Source organism: Halichoerus grypus, chromosome 13 (assembly GCF_964656455.1).
Source record: "Halichoerus grypus chromosome 13, mHalGry1.hap1.1, whole genome shotgun sequence".
Lineage (NCBI taxonomy): Eukaryota > Metazoa > Chordata > Mammalia > Carnivora > Phocidae > Halichoerus > Halichoerus grypus.
This window is the reverse complement of record NC_135724.1, coordinates 84,770,345-84,787,139: the sequence shown is the minus strand read 5'-3', so window position 1 is coordinate 84,787,139 and position 16,795 is coordinate 84,770,345. Positions and strand designations below refer to the sequence as shown.

The 16,795-nt window shown below is 58.7% G+C and overlaps 1 protein-coding gene across 2 annotated transcripts in view; it reads right to left on the bottom strand.

The window, feature by feature from the left end:
- The window catches only part of RBM19 (RNA binding motif protein 19), a 135,092-nt gene that overhangs the window by 29,481 nt on the left and 88,816 nt on the right, over positions 1 to 16,795 (bottom strand). For both annotated transcript variants that reach the window (XM_036123735.2, XM_036123736.2), the window contains exon 23: positions 6,905 to 7,025. In XM_036123735.2, coding sequence (XP_035979628.2) covers positions 6,905 to 7,025 — 121 coding nt within the window. The remainder of the gene's footprint in view (positions 1 to 6,904; positions 7,026 to 16,795) is intronic.

Sequence of the window (16,795 nt, the reverse complement as noted above, 5' to 3'; positions counted from 1 at the left end):
ACAGAGGGTTCTGCGGGTGGATTGCTTCTCTACCATTATATTCTCTCGGTGCCACTCGCGGGTACCGCGGCCTGCCGAGGCCCTGAAAGCTTCTCGATGCCTCGACCCTGCTGGTTTGTAACACGCTCGGGAAGAAAAGGACACAGCCAGTGGCCGACTTTCCTCTTTCTTCCCTCCTTGCTCTCTCTTTTCACCCTCCCACATGCGAAGCGCTGAAGAATAGCACTTCACCTAGCGGGGGCCACGAGGTGCAGAAGGGAAAGCCGGTTCTGGGCCGGGAGGGGAGGCGGGGGCGGGACAGGGGAGAGGGGAGGACGGCTCTGTGCAGGATGGCCGTCTTGCTATTCCCTCTCAAAGCGCCTCTGTCTGGTGTCAAGACCCAGGGCAACTTTGCCAATGACATTCAGAGACCTGCTCTTTGCTGTTCAATGTGATGGGCGTATCGTAGGAAAACGTAATACCCTGCCATCTTATGGGGACAAGGGATAGGATGAAGACTTCCAGAGGGTGGGGATGCCAGGGGGGTTTCAAACAAGCTTCTCTGGCTGCCAATACAGGAGCCTTGGTGAGCGGCGAGCACCAGGCTGGGCACGGAGCACATCTAGATCCCACACCTGCGTCGGAAGGCAGGGCATTACGAATGCCGTCTCCCCAGCGAGGAATCCTCCTCCCCCTCCTCCTCCTCGCTGCTGTGTACTAAGCGTCTACCGTGTGCCAGGCACGGGGCTACAGGCTCAAGACACGGGAGACGAGCTGGCATCCAGAGTCAGATGCAAATGCACCGTCCTGGGTGCTGCACACGTGCTGGGCACCTCCATTCTCTCACACACGCGGACATACACACATGCACTCGGTTATCGCCCAGCCTTATAAAAACCAGGGCTCCTCTTTTGTCTCTCCTCCTTGTCCTGAGCACATCCTCCCTCAGCCTGGCTTGACCGGGCGGCCCCCAGAAGGAAGAACTGGGGCAGTGACATGTGCCACTCACTCGTGCCAGGAGCATTAGAAGCATCATCTCCTTGAGCCCCATGGTTCCCCAGAGGAGGTGGGCGCCCTCGTCCCGCCGTATGGATGACAGAGCTGAGGCCGAGTGCCGTGCCCGAGGACAAAGAGCAGGTATGGGGACACACCCCCGGGGGTAAGCGGAAGGGGCACCGGTGCGCACCCTCTGATACAAAGACTCAGTCCAGCAGGACGGCCAAAAGCCCAGGTCTGACTCCTGACTCGGCCGCTAGTAACCGGGTGCTCCCTTGGGCAGGGTATCTGTCCTCTCTGTGCCTCAGTTTACTCAACTGTGAAGCAGAAGCTCATGACGGTATTTACGTCCTAGGACTCTGCAGGATTGATACCTGCCACCTCATTGATAACATCTGGCACGGAGTAAGGCTTAACAGATGAGAGTTGTTAACAGCAGTACTAATGATAATTAGCCTTATCTAGCCTGACGTACACGGAGCCGTCCACCTTCACCTAGGCTCATCAGGGACCCATGGCTGGAGAGAGGTGCTGGTTGCAGGGGTGCGGAGCTCTGGGTTCGCCAGCTAGCTTCATGCCTGGGTCTGCTGATTGGTTGAGACGCCTGCCTGTCATTCCCCGGCCCACATTCCACGGGGAGCCCTTTGTCGTGGCCTCGGGGCTTGGGCTGGTCAAACAGGGCTGGGGCCTCCACCTGAGATCTGAGTGCCTTCCTGGCAGGGCCTGGCGTGGAGGGAGGAAACTGGGCATGGGTCCCACCTGCCCTCGGAGTCTGCCAGGGCCCTGGAAACGCTGAACAATGTGGATTTCGACACAAATGAGCTGGGTATTTTTCGCCACGGGGAAGGGGCAGAGCGGGGAAAAGGGTCCAGCCAGGAGAGCAGGAGGCCAGCAGTCCTATTCTGAACATTCAGGGCTGCGGAGGCGCCGCCCATTCCCCCCGAAGAGCTCAGACAATGGGGTGGGTGGGTAGGAGGGACTGAGGGCTCCAGAGCACCTGTTCTGGGCCGACTTGTCTACCCGCCCCCCACCCCCCAGGGTCCAGCTAACGTGGGAAGGACGGATGGAGCCGTTGCCCTGAGTACAGGGTGCTTAAGTCGGACTGTACGAGCTCAAACCTGGCTTCCACCATTCACGGCCTGCGTGACCCCAGGCAAGCGACTTCATCGCCTCCTTCCTTCATCTGTAAAATGGGAAGACACACACCTCTACCTCGGGAGTGCCCTGCGGTGGGTGGGGGGGCAGCGGGGAGTGCCCTGTGGGCGAAAAAAACCAACAAGGCAGCTCCTGATGCTTTTGTTACTCACAGATCATCTTCAGGACAATTCTATAAGGCGGTGAGTGCCTTGGTTAGCCTCCCTGGTTGGTGAAAGGGGAAACGGAAGCCCAGAGGGTGCACTGACGTCTCCCTGGACACTCAGCCAGGGAGCAACAGAAACCGGGTGTCCTTGATTACAAGGTCAACGCTCTTTCTCCTACAGACAACCTCTTGGGGACCAGGAGCTTATGGGAAATCTGATGACAACAGATTCTCTTGCCAGAGACATACACACGCACGTGCATGTGCGTGTACGCACGCACACCTCCCCCCCATGACATTTCTGGGTGTTCACAGCTCCTCTGAGGCCAGCCCTAGACTAGGATCCACGAAGACAAAGTTTCACGGATTCTAGGGTACAAATCCCTGTGTCTTATCTTGCTGTGTTCTGGAGAGAGCTTTCTTTTGTTTTCCGAGGATTATCACGTGTTTCTTTGAGAAGGAGTGCTGGGAAACACGACCGGGAATGACTTTACTTTCAGGCTGTCGCCTCTTCTCGACCCAGACAGGTGAGGCCAGTGTGGAGGTTCGACACGCGGGTGGGCGCGCGTCTGAGAGACCCCTCCAGATGGGAGGCCTCCCCTCAGCAAAGCCGGCCGGCCCCCACCCCAGCCACAGCCCTGCTGTTCGTGGGCACCACATGGGCTGGATATTCTCCGGTGCCCCCCGATCCATCCTCTGCCCTGCTGTCCCCTGGCAGGTGTCCCTAGGGGACCTGGCCCTCCGGCTTACAGATGCAATGGGCCAAGGGGAGACCCAGAGGGGAGCAGAGGTGGGAGGGGAGGGAGCTGCAGGCATTTTCCCCCAGCTCCCCCCCTGCTTTGGGGAGTTCTCCGGCACTGGCTGTGGCCCTCTATAGGGGACTGAGTAGGTGTCTGCAGGCCCTGCTCTCGATGGACCCCAGGGGCATCATTTCCTCCCCGCCTGTCCCTATAGGCCCTGGGGATGGAAGGACTGCTACTCGCTACTGCTCACCTCTGGCCCCTGCCCTCACCTCGGCATTACAGGCTCTTCCTGCCAAGCCCTGGGGTAAATTCTGTTCCCTGGTGGGACCCTGCCCATCTTCCCTTGATGTGGGGAGGGTCTGTCTGGTAGCACTTACTTCTGCACACTCGGTTAGCTCAGAGCTCATGACCCCTTCCAGAACCTGAGAGGGCAATGTTCCTCCAGGGGGGACTCAAAGCGGGTCCAAACACAGAGCTGGGATGACCCTCAAAACTGACCTCGGGGCTCTCCTCTCACCTTGCACTTGAGCTTTCCCGCCTATAAGCGGGGACACGGTAACGCGCACCCCACAGGGCCTTCTATGAGGACACGCTGCGTCAATTCCAGAGGGCCGCCTGACATTTTCCATCATGATCTGTTATTCATCCCCTCCATTTCTGGAAGGGACCCAGGAGAGTCTACAATTCAGGGTCTGGATGAGTCAGGATGAGGGAAGCCACGCAGGAAATACTCATACACCCCAGATCAAATAAAGGCCCCAAACTTCCGGAAAATGGCATTTGCTAGTACCATGCAGAACAGGGCGGCGGGGTGGGGTGGGAGGCTCTGGAACTGGCCTGGAGTTCACATCTGCCCCTTCCCAGCTGCGTGACCGCGGGCGTGCCTCAGTTTCTTTGTCTGTAAAACGGAGACAGCAGCGCCTACAGCTGCTCCTGACGTCGCGAGGCTAAGTGAGACGGGGCAGGTCATGTACTGGGGACGGGCCCTGGCGCAGAGTGAGTCCTTAATAAACAGTAGCTGTCACGTGTCACTCCAATGCTTGCTTGGCCTCAGTTTTCCCATCCATAAAATGGGGCCGCTCAAGGGCGCCTGGGTGGCTCAGGTCATGATCCCAGGGTCCTGATCCCTGATGCTCCCTGCTCAGCGAGGAGTCTGCTTCTCCCTCTGCCCCTTCCCCTGCTCCTGCTCTCTTTCAAATACATCAGTAAAATCTTAAAATTAAAAAAACCAAACGAAACACCGGGGCTCATCATGCCCATCTCGCAGGGCTGCTGGGGAATGCAGGGGCAGACGTGTGGAAGGAAGCTCCTGCCTCTATTCCTGCCGTGGCTGTACCTGGCCTGTCTGGGCCGCGGCCTTCAGCGGATACTCGGAGACAGCCGATCCCGCGGAAATGCCCCCAACCGAGTCTTTCCGCTGGGGTAAGGCAATAATGCTGTCTTTGGAACTCAATTTATTGAAGGGGGCTTCTCTCCGACGCAGGGCAGAACTGCTGAGCCTGCAGGCCGCCGGCCCCGGGGGTGGGCGGTGCAGAGGAGCGGGCGAGTCCCTTACACAAACATTTGCCGACGGGTGCATTTGGGCCTGTCAATGGCTGTCGATACGGATAGGTTCGTTCCCTTTCGGCACGTCAGGATTTGGGGACTTACTGAGTTGTAAGCTTGGGACTGTGTACTCAGTCCTGATTTCTCTGGTTGTTCGTGCGCCTTTGCTGGGATCTTCCCCAGCCTCAGATGGAGGGCAGGGCCCAGCCTATGCCGGACGCTGTGCCAGGCACGGGGGCCCAGAGAGGAACCCGAGGACACAGTCTCCATGCGGGGAAAGGCATTAGTCCAGTGAGGATAAACCATAACGAAATAAATTATGACACGGCACGGAAGTATAGGAATGGAGCTGGGAGAGCAGAGGATGGAGCTGTTACTGATACGTAAGGAGGCGGGCAGAGAAAGGGAGGGCTTCCTGGGGGAGGTGTCATTTGAGCTGGGCCTTAATGGCTGCACAGGCACTGCCTGCTGAATAAAAACTCGAGGGCCGAGCATTCTGAGCAGAGGGAAGAACACATGGGAAGACACAGAGCACCGCATGGCGTTCGGGGAGGGTTGGTGGGACTGGGCTGGAAGAGGCCCCTGGAGTGGGTAGGGCAAGGGCGTATTCTGAAGGGTCTGGCAGGCTGAGCTACAGCCAGAGGCTTCTGTCCCTGTCTCTGTGGCGTTCGTAGCACCCTAAGGGGGGTGCAGTCTTACATCCCTGAGACACTTCTGGGAAGCCCTGCTTGCTAGCCCGGAGCAAGACCGGCGAGGCCCAACTGGAGAACTGCCACCCCATACGGGCCGCCTCCTCTGCGGGTTCCCCTGAGCCGCTGCCCGACTGGGGAAACAGAGTGTCGCTGAGTGGGACAGTAAATGATCACGTCCTGGCTCCAGGCTCCATCCCCACACGGGCTTTGTAGCCAACACCCCCAGGCTGCCCCAGGTGACACTGTTGGCTCCCCGCTGCCCAGTGGGGATGGGTGAGGGGAGCAATGGCAGGAGCCTGGGGTAACTGGCCCACCCAGGAAAGCCCCCGAGAGCCGTGAACCCTCCAGTTGTCCCTGGGACTCCTGGGTGGAGGAAGGCAGCCTGCCACCTGAGACCTCAGAGCAGCCGTGGCCGATGCCGTGGCTGAAACTACAGAGCCCCGTCACCAAGCCCGGCTTTCCCAGGCAGGTGGGAGGGAGAGACGCATTTCCAGCCGGGTGAGGCCACTTCCTGGGCTGCCGTCACTAAAGCCAATTGGATCCTAAGTGGCAGGATTGTTGCCACTTGTCCTGGGGGCATGGCAGGTGCCCCCAACTGGCCCTCCCAGTGTGCACCCCCGCACTCGGGATATCAAGGGACCGCTGAACTTGAATCCCATCCCCACACCTCTCCCACGCATCTCAGAAGTGCGTTCATAGCCAGGCAGTAAAGGGCAGCTGCTAGCCTCCCACATGCCCACTGTGGCCTGGTGTTCTCAGGACTTTCCCTCATTCCCTCCTGCTGATTCCCCAGCAGCTTGCTGGATAGGATGAGGCCCCTTGTGAGCCAGCCCCCACTCTCTCCACTTTCTCTGTTTCAGCCACGCCAGCCTCCCTGCTTCTCCAGGTGCCAAGCTCAAGGTCCCCCCTGCTCAGACAGCCCTTTCGTGGGCACAAATGTCACCTCTGCAGGGAGGCCTTTCTAGACCACCCACTCAAGTAATGTATCCGGCCTCTTCCATTCGAACCTGCCGCCCAGCTAGGTCACAGCCTCACCGCTGTGCCAGAAGAGAGCAGGTGCTCACTGAGTATTTTCTGGGGATGGATGGAATAATCACCGAGGCCACGTGATGCCACCAAAGTGTGTAAGAGGTGGAGTCAGGTCCTGGGACCATCAGGCCCCCAGCAGCGAGTGGACGGTCCTCAAACGGAGTAACCGAGGAGGATCCACCAAAGAGGCGGCAGAGGGCAGGGGTTTCAGTGTGAGTGACCCCCTAGGCTGGCCACGGGGCCCTAGAGAGAAAGTGCCGGGTAGAGGGGGCAACCAGATGTGAGCTGTGGCCTTGGGTGTCAGCCAGCCAGCTGGCAGGATGGAAGGTGGGGGCCGGGAGGGTGCGATGGGGAAGGGATAAATCTCCTGACCCCAGTCTCCGCCTCTCCCCAATTTCCTGCCAGGCCTCCCAATGACCCGACCCAGCCGGAAGCTAAAGGGCATGGACGCTACGGGGGCCGTCCACACAGATCAGCCTCTTGGTGTGAAGCAGGGAAAGAGGGGTGGAGAGCAGATCTGGGGGGCACAGGGAGGACACCCAGCACGCGCAGGGAAGGAGACAGGGCATCTCGCCCGACGCAGCCCAAGGGCAGTCCTCTCGGGAGCCCCGCGCACTCACCGTGGAAGTGCTCGGCCGTCTTCCGCCGCAGGGCCTGCAAGCTCACCTCCGAGTCAGCCCACTCCAGGACCAGTCTCCGGCCGTATAGGTGGGTGCTGTGACACAGCGCGTGGAAGGCTTTCTGGGGAGCAAGGACAGGAAATGGAACTGCCAGTTAGCGGAGACCGACTGCAGACGCTGCATCCTGTCCCCCTCCCGCCTGCTGGCACCTCCAGCTCAAAGGCCAGGTTCTAGCCCTTGTGACACCTGCTCTCTGGTGAGGGTGTGGGAGCTGTTGGGCACTTTATTCAATTAGTGGGTTACATTCCCAGGGAGACAGCTGCAAGTGACCCTGCCGTCAATATAACCGCCTATAACTGGTGCCCGGGCCCGCGGCCGGCTCCCTTCCCATGCTGTGTCCTGTCTGGGGAGGGCCACCCCATGAGCTGGTTTGCCTCCCACTGGGCCACCAGGGGCCACAGGCCCCTTGCTTTTGCCTGGTGGCTCTGTCCTTAGCTAGCCTCGAGGAGTCTGTCCCCCATCTCTCTCCACTGCCAGAGGCCAGGCTGCCTTCAGCCTCTGGAAGGCCCTCACCCTCCCAGGCGCTGGCTCCTTTCCCCTGGCTCAGCAGCTCCGTCCTCCTGCTCTTCGCTGCTCCTGGCGTCCGAGTTCTGCCTACTCCCCTCTCTGGTGTTTGGGGCTGCTTTACTGAGGTGTAACCCACACACCGTGCAAGTCACCCATCTGAAGTACGCGGTTCACTGGTTTTCAGGATATTCAGAGTTGTGCGGCCATCACCATGTGAAGTTCAGAACACTTCATCATCATCCTCCCGGAAGAAACCCCACACTCAGGAGCGGACACTCCACACCCTCCCCCTGGCCCCCGGCCAACACTAGACTGCTTTCTGTCTCTTTGGATTTGCCTGTTCTGGACAATTCCAATGAATGGAACCACGCAGTCCTGGAGAGCTCCCTTGTAAACGTTGCTAGAGCCCAAGCTAAGTGGCACCGCCCAGGGGCTCGTCTTGCTGGTCTCCCGTGGTTCAGAGAGGCCACGCACCTAGACTCCGGAGCCACCGCATCTGGGCAGGGCAGGTCCTGTACCTCCTTGCTTCGAGACCTTGGGCAAGTTAATGAATCTCTCTGGCCTCAGTTTCCTGGTCTATGGAATGGTAATGTTAATGGCACTCCAGTCTAAGGGTTCCGTGGGAGATGAGAAAGAGTTAACATGGAAGGCGCCTACAACAGCGTGGGGGCACACAGTAAGCGCTCAATAGATGCTAGCTCTCGTCCTGGTTGTGCTGTTACTACCAACTTATCACATCTGCAATTTCCTTCTCTTAGCAGAGAGGCCTCGGGTCAGTGGTGGGTGTGGACAAGGCCAGCCCCGGGTGCCCGTCAGCACGGGAAGCAACAGTGGCTAAGGGTGGCATCTTCGTCTGTGCTTCTGGGCTGCAGTCAGCACCCCGCGGTATGAGAAGAGGGGCCGTGGGGCTCGTCCCTCTTGCTTCCTCCACGCTGCGAGGAGGCAGTGCGTGCCCAGGAGAGCTCCACACCGGAACCAATCCACCTCTGGCCCTCACCTTCAGCATGACTGTTACGGGCTGGACCGTGTTCCCCCCAAGAATGGATGCTGGAATCCAAGCCCCTGGTACCTCGGGTTGTGACCCGATTTGGAAATAGGTCCTTGCAGATGTAGTCCAGCGAAGGTGAGGGCATCCTGGAGAAGGCGGGCCCCCTAATCCACTACGACTGTGGCCACGTGAAGACAGATGCAGGGTGGGTGCCCCGTGGAGACGGGCCGAGGAATGCCGCTGTCACCAGAAGCTGGGGAAGAGGCGGGGAAAAGACTTCCCTTGGAAAGGAACCCAACAACTCCCGCCCCTTTGATCTTGGACTCCTAGCCTTGAGAACTGTGACATAGTCAATTTCTGTTGGTTTCAGCCACCCAGCCTGTGGTGCTTTGTTACGGCGGTCGAGGTGACCCTCGGTAAGGCCAGTACCCCACTGGGAGCCTCGGTCTCCTCATCTGTAAAATGGGCTAATTATGGGATGAACACGCAACAAGCCCAGGGGCTTGCCCACAGCGGATATTCCACCAACAACCGAACCTGAAAAGCACTGGTGGGGGGGCGCCTGGGTGGCTCAGTTGGTTAAGCGACTGCCTTCGGCTCAGGTCACGATCCTGGAGTCCCAGGATCGAGTCCCGTGTCGGGCTCCCTGCTCGGTCATGATCCTGGAGTCCCGGGATCGGGTCCCGCATCGGGCTCCCTGCTCAGCAGGGAGTCTGCTTCTCCCTCTGACCCTCCCCCCTCTCATGCTCTCTCTATCTCATTCTCTCTCTCAAATAAATAAATAAAATCTTAAAAAAAAAAAAAAAAAAAGCACTGGTGGGAGGCTGGGTGGGACACGCATCTTTTTAAAATGAGACATGTGAGGGGCGCCTGGGTGGCTCAGTCGTTAAGCGTCTGCCTTCGGCTCAGGTCATGATCCCAGGGTCCTGGGATCGAGCCCCGCATTGGGCTCCCTGCTTGGCAGGAAGCCTGCTTCTCCCTCTCCCATTCCCCCTGCTTGTGTTCTCTCTCACGGTCTCTCTCTGTCAAAATTAAATCTTAAAAAAAAAAAAAAAATTTAAAATGAGACATGTGGGGCGCCTGGGTGGCTCAGTTGGTTAAGCGACTGCCTTCGGCTCAGGTCACGATCCTGGAGTCCCAGGATCGAGTCCCGTGTCGGGCTCCCTGCTCGGCAGGGAGTCTGCTTCTCCCTCTGACTCTCCTCCCTCTCATTCTCTCTGTCTCTCATTCTCTCTCTCGCAAATAAATAAAATCTTAAAAAAAAAATAAAAATAAAAAAATAAAATAAAATGAGACATGTGGTCAAAACACAGAAACGCTTTGTTCTCAGCTGCGCTTTTCTGAGAAGGGCCAGGTGCAAGAAACTTTTTTTTTTTTTCCCTTTTTTTCTTTTTGACTTTAATTTAAAAAACTCTTTCTGACTGCCAGCGGAGCCTCTGCATTTTTTCCATGCGGGTATAAAAATGCATCTGGACTCCGAGCCGAAATGGCCCATTCAGAGCTTTAAAACACACGCGTTCTCAGCTGGCATGGCAGAGAAACAGCCTGACTGCGGGAGCTGGGGTTTTAAGATGGGGAGAGAAGTCAGTCGGGAGTCTGGCGTGGTGGGTATTCGTCCTGGCGCCCGGGTCCCCGAGGAGCTGTGGTCCCGGGGACGCAGGCGGGCGGGCGCGGCCACCAGGCTGCATCTGGTGGGAGCTCAGCGGCAGAGAGAAGCGAGGGGGGGGGGCCTGGGAGGTGGGCTCGGGCGAGGCGCCCCCACCCCGGCCTCCCTCTGCGTGCAGCCTTCAGACTGGCGTCTCCTTTCCACCCCTGGAGACCCGTTCTCCATTGCTGTGCCCCACCAAGGCTGCAGAGGGCTCGGCTCACTGTAGCAGTTGCTAGACACTCCCTTCTCCTCTCTTGCCTCTGATGGCAAGCCTTCCAAATTCTCATCCCCTCTTTGGAAGGGCTTTGCAAACTCCAGAGGTGAGGCGGCACAGCCACTAAGACTGGGGACTCTGGGCCTGGGCTACTTTGGTTCAAATCCGCACTGCACCACTTATGAGCTGTGTGAGCTTGGGCAGGCTGCTTAACCTCTCTGGGACCCGTTTCTTTGAGTGGCGGCAGCAGCAAATGGATAGGAGGAGCCCGTGAACTGTGAAGTCTAACACTTAGAGCACCGTTATTGTTATTATTATTATGGATGCCCTCTAACCCCCTTACACCACCAAAGAGCAGGAACAATGTTCGGTGGGACACAAAAGCTCTCGTGCATTTGGCGTTGGAGCACAGCACGTGGTTCTCCAAAAACAGCAGGACTAAGCTTCCCTCGTCCCAGTCCCCTCCGGTTCACAGGAGACCAGGCCGCTTTCCTGAGTGCCCGCTGCCTGGCTAGTTGCAACACAGTGGCCTCAGACTGTTGCACGCCGCAGGGACAGCGACTCGAGGCTAAAAGTGGCCTTGGACGATCCAGAGTAGTCGTATTTCATTAAAAGAGCCTAAGGAGAGCTTGTTATATTTCGGGGATCCTAGAAGGCAGGGGGTGGGTGAGGAGGAGGACACAGCCCAGGCCTCAAGGGGCTTTCAGGCTAATGCAGAAGACACGGAAGGTTCCAGGCACAGCAGAGGGGAATGTGCAGCCCTGGCCTCTCCGGCCTGGGGCCCACCCGCAGCTTCCTCCCCGGCCTCTGTGCCTACTGAGACCCACGCCACCTTCCTCCCGGGAGTTCTGAACCTCAGCTGCAGGCAGAGCACACCTCTGCCAAATCAGCTCTCAGGGCCTCGTTCATCTGGGGGTGCCCAGGAGTCGGTGCAATGAGGGTGTCTCAGAAAAGGCGGGGAGTTAGACATTCCTGGCCTGGTGCTTCTCTCCAAATCCTGCTTCTGCTGCCTGTTTTCTTCCCTTGGAATGAAAGGGCCTTCTTCTTCCCCTGGCTTATGGATCTCCTGGGTTGGAACTCTAAGCTTATGATCCCAACCTACTCATGAGAACAGACATTATTCTCCCATTTCAATGAAAGGAAAACAGGCACCGGCCAAGGTCCCTACGCACATCAACTTCCTTCTCGCTTCTTTCAGACCCTGTACCTTCCATCCCTGGGCCTCTGTAACCCGCTCTGGCCGCGGAAGGGCTCCCTCATCACAGCCAAACTGCTGGTGGCCCAGGGCACACCCTGTTCTCCTCACACAGATGAAAGCTGGCTGCCCTGCCTGTGCCCTGCCCGCGTGGCCTCCAGCCCAGCACCGGCCCCACGAACACCTGCCTGTGGGCCGGCCTCCTCGGCTCAGCCTTGAACCTTGGAGGGAAGGCCTCTCTCCTTGCTGCCCCTAGCAGTGCTCAGGACAGAGTGCCCAGGGAACATGGTCGCTCCCCTTATCTGTGGGGGATACGTTCAAGGACCCCAGTGGATGCCCAAACCCACAGGCGGTATGGAACCCACGCATACTATATTTTCCCTATACGGACGTACCTATAGTAAAGTTTCGTTTATAAATTAACCACAGTAAGAGATTCAACAAAAATAACCACTAATAAACTAGAACAATTATAACAATAAACTGTGATAAAAGTTACGTGAATGTGGTCTCTCTCAAAATATGCTACTGTACTGAACTCCCCCTTCTTCGTGTGACAGTGTGAGAGGGTAACGTGCCTGGGTGATGAGATGGAGTGAGCGAGGTGCATGACGTGGGCGTCTGACGTCGTGTGAGGCTACACTGACCTTCTCCGGAGGAGGGCCACCTGCTTCTGGACCATGGCTGACTGTGGGTAACAAACTGTGGATAGGGGGGTGGGAGGCTACCGTATTCACGGAGCCAACCGTGGAGCTCTTTCACCGAGGGTCTGCAGCCTGGAAGGGACGCTCAAGTTGGTCCTGGCCAGAGACGGAGGGCTGGCTTAAACATCCTGCTGTGGTCCCTCCACACCCCTACGATACAGACCAAGAAAGACAGAGGAGCAAGAAGCTCGTGTCTTCAGCTGCCCATATGCATGGGATGCTCTGCCTTCCGATTAGGACATGACCTGGTGCATACACAGTCTTGCGTCTGGCAATGGAGAGGGGAAGATCTGCTCCCAACGGGTATGACTTTGGGACCTCAGGGGACAGGAACAGCCCATGCCACCAGGACTCGGGTACACACCACCTGCTTGGGTCACTGCAGAAGCCCGAAGATCCAGAGTGGAACTCTAAGGGTGCATTATTTTGCCCGGGAGGAGACTGCCACGGAAAGGGGGAGCCCCTGCTCTCTGCAGCCACTTCCTCTCATCATCCGATGGCCAGTGTGGGCTATTCCTGCTCCCTTCTGGAACATTCTCCTGGCTTTTGCAGCTGACTCCCATGGGCCGTATAACTGGGCTCTCACACTCTGGTTTCTGTTTCGGGTGAGCAATCGGGAGGTGCCAGTAGTCCTGGAGGGAGGGAGGAAAGGGGGTGGGGGCATTTCTTTCCCTGCTTCCTCCCTCCAGGACCGGAGCACCTACCGGGCCCCTCTCAGACAGCTCCCACTGTCACTGGCCCCTGGGGGCGTCAGCATCCCTGGCAAGTCCCCGAGCCCTACTTACTCCTCCATAAATCCCTCTCGGATCATCAGGGAGGAGGCTGTTTGCTGACCCAGATGGCTGCCCCAAGTCCCTCTGCCTTGACCCGGGGCAGATGGACTTCTCCCTTCGGACAGCAGGTCTCGGGGCCTGGCCCCGCTCAGAGAATTGAGGCGTCCTGAGGCCAGCGTGGGCAGGTCTGGCTGGAGTGCAGGCTAGCTACCGCTGTCGTCTGCTTCCCTGGCTTGGCTGTCCCAGAATCACACCCCTTGGATCCCCTCTGACCTGAGCCACCAACTATGGGCTCCGAGAGCCCTAGCCCCCAGCTGCCTCTTCCGCAACACCCCCCTCCCCCACCCCGCAAGGAAATCTACCAGGGCTAGACGGTGACCGGGGCTGGCAGCCATCTTTCCGGAACAGGGAAGGCGCTGGAAGGCTGCCAGCGCAGCACTGGCCTGACCTTTCTGCAGCGCTCCCTGGAGACAGACCTCCTCCTCCCGGCAACAAAAGTCCACTCGGTGCCCTTGGCCGGACTCCCGGCCCATGCGCCCGTGGCTCCTGGCCCGGGCCCGAGGACAGGACTCCTGTCTTTACAAGTCCAGGCCCTTCTCGGCCCCTTCTGCTCTGTGTCTTGCAGAGTGGGAGGGCTGCCTCTCTCCGCAGACGTCAAATCCACCTGAGCATGGACAACGGCAACCTGAGCCCAGCCATCTGCCATCTGCGCCCCTGATGCTTGGAGCAAGTGTGACCTAAGACGGCCAAGAGCGACCCCCTGTGCCCAGGAGCTCGGGACTGAGTGACGGGAGCGGGAGCTCCAGGCCCTGGCAGGGACCACTGGGGGCTTGGCTCCTCTCTGCGGAGGTGGCTGAAGAACGTGGAGCCTGTGTTGCTGGGAGGAGGGTCTGCCAGGCCGGCATGCTCGGTGTCTCTCTGGGCAATATCCCGAGCTCTGAGGGGCAGAACCTTCTCGTCCCTGCTTCTTGGTGCCCATAATCCCCAAAGCAAGCTCTCGGCACGTCCTGCCAGCAGGCGGGAGCTGGTCCCCGGGATGAGTGGAGCTCCTGGCATGGGACTGGGGGACCGGGGGACCCCACTCGGCACCTTGATCCACTGCAAGTGAGGATACCGGGGAGCTGAGGACGAGTTTCTCAGAGAGACAGCCGGGGGGCCTTGGTTCCAGACTTCGGCGACTCCGTCTCTCAAACAAATAGATGTGTCTCTTCCCCTTCCTGCGTTCATCTGCGCAGCTCTGTCCAATTCCACTCGACATCCCTGGAGCACCCACTGTGAGCCAACACTATGGTGGGGGACACAAAGGTGAGCACCACCTCTGACCTCTGGAGAGATAAAGGAGCCCCCGGGAGAAGAGAACCAATGTCAGGTCACCAACGGTCAGAAGCGACCAGGCAGAGGCAGAATGGCCTTGGGCTCCAAGTGGGGCCCACAGCGTGGCCCAGCTGCCTTCCGGCTTTGTGACCTGAGGTGGCACCACTTTCTCCGCTGCAAAGTGGGGGCACTCTGACCTCCTGCAGCTGCAGGAAGAATAAATAAGGTGGCAACGATTCATTTACCCCAGTGCCTGGCACACGGTAAGGGCCTGAGTCCTGGTCCCCGCTGTTGCCCTTGGTAGTAGAGCTTTTCCAGTTATGAGTAGTGCTCCTGGAGGGGAGAAAGTCATCCAACTCCGCTGGGCTGGTCAGCTCTCCTGGGTAACGTAGACTGACTGCTTGATAAATCTGAATGAAAACTCTGGAAGCTGACCTTCCCCTGGGGGCAGAAGCCTGGAGGGAGGGACGGGGTGAGCAGAGGGGTACCTCACGGCACTGCTTATCCCCTGGAAATGAAGGATGCACCCCTGCTAGGCTGAGGAGAGGGGCTTGTCCTGACCCTGGCTTCTCAGCCTGTAAATGTGTTGGCTGAGCCTGAATCCCTGCCTTGAAATGCAAGGCTCAGGATTCCAACATGCTTTTACCCCTGGGCTCTAACGATGGGAATGAGGTAAAAACCCTGCGAATGAGCCACGGGCATGAGGGTCCGCACCTCACACACCTGCCTGAACAGGAAAGTGGGGACCAAACCCCCATCCCCGAGTGGGCTTGCAGTTAACGTGTCTGGAGACAAAGAATATCTGAGAGCCAGGCAGCAGCCCCGACCCCGGGGGCCTGGCCCACTCCGCTGCTGCCCTTTCTGTGGTGCCCTGTCCCATGGCCTGGGCCTGGCCCTTCATCTTCACAGTTGCCTCGGGGGGCGGTATTATTCCCGACGTGCGGATGGATGAGTAACCTGGGGTGCGGGGATATGACGCCCCTTGTCTGCATCCATGGCCTCCTCATTTCCATGGGGTGATGGCCCCTTTGGACCCCGCCGCGCTCCCACAGGCCCCACGGAGACTGCGCTCTACTCCCTCCTTACACTCAATTAAGCAAACATGTGTTGAGCACACATCACTGATAACCTGACGGCGACCATCGTTTATAGGGCAGGCAAGACGGCGCAGGCCTGCGCGGGCCACACCGGGCACCCGGTGCCGAGGCGGCCGTCCTGGCCTCGAGAGGCCCCGTCTGGCTCCCTCACGGTTGGCCCTGTGCTCCTCTGCCAGCCGATGAATGGGCTGGTTGATGCTGGGGAAGGAGCACTGTGCTAGGAGCCGACATACCTGGGTTCGGGCCCCAGCCCCACCCAGAAACTCCCTCCTCATCGGCAGAGTCTGCAAGGTGACAGCATGGGTGCGGCCGGGCCCGATGGGGGCCCCCTACAAAACACTCAGCAGCACCCCAGCCCTGGGGCACGGGGCGGGGGCATGTGTCCACTCCCCATCCTCCGCCCCCTCCCCCGGCAGGGTGCCGAAGCAAGAAACGGGTAGGGACACATTAACCGGTGCGACCCCACAATTAAAGCCACCGTTGTTGACCACGGTGAGAGCAGCTCTGCCTGCCAACACCAGCCGCCATCACGTCTCCCCGCTGCCGGCTCCCCCCAAGTGTTTATTTAAGCCAACACATTGCTCTGCTAATTGGATAACATTCCATGTGAAAATAGACCTTTTAAAACAACAGCAGCGGCGGCAAATAAAACCAGCTGCAACTGCAAAAGTACAAAGGCACGGCGGGCTCGGGAAGGGAAAAATTAAAGGCGCATGCATGGGAAAAAAATTAATATTCTGGTTTCCGGGCCGCCAAGTCTGTTCCTCGCATCCTTTCCCTTCCGGGCCGCCCTTCCCTTCCTCCTCCGGGACCAGCCTGCTCTGGGCAAAGAGAGGAGGTGGCAGCTGAGGAAAGAACCCCAGTAGCTCCTGGGGGCTCCTCTGAGGCCAGGCTGCTGTTGGGCCCGGGGGGCTGAAAGCTGACACGTGTGCTGGTGGGGCTGATCCTGGGGTGCTCACTCCTTCTCTGGGTGCGGGGGGGGGCTCATTTCAGCCTGGGCGGGCTCCCAAGAGATGCTCTGCCCCCCCACCCCCACCGAAACGTCTCTAATTGGCAAGCCCCTCTCTCTGCTGGGTGCTGGAGAGAGGAGGGGCTGACGCTCGGTGTAAGTGAGCAAGTGACCATGAGGGAGGGCCCTGGACGCATGGCTTCAGCATCTGGTCGGCACGCGGGCCGGCTCTGCCCAGTCCTGGCTGCATGACCCCAGGGCCAGTGACTTCACCTCCTTGGAGCCTCAGTGTCCTCAGGTGTCAAATGTCACCCACCACTTACCACCTGGAGTCCTGGGAGGAAGAATAGTGACGAATGCAAATGCTTAGCACCCTCCCTGCCAAAGACAGGCTTTGAGAAGTTGACAGTTTTGATCAATGCCAAGACGCTGCCCTTCTAGA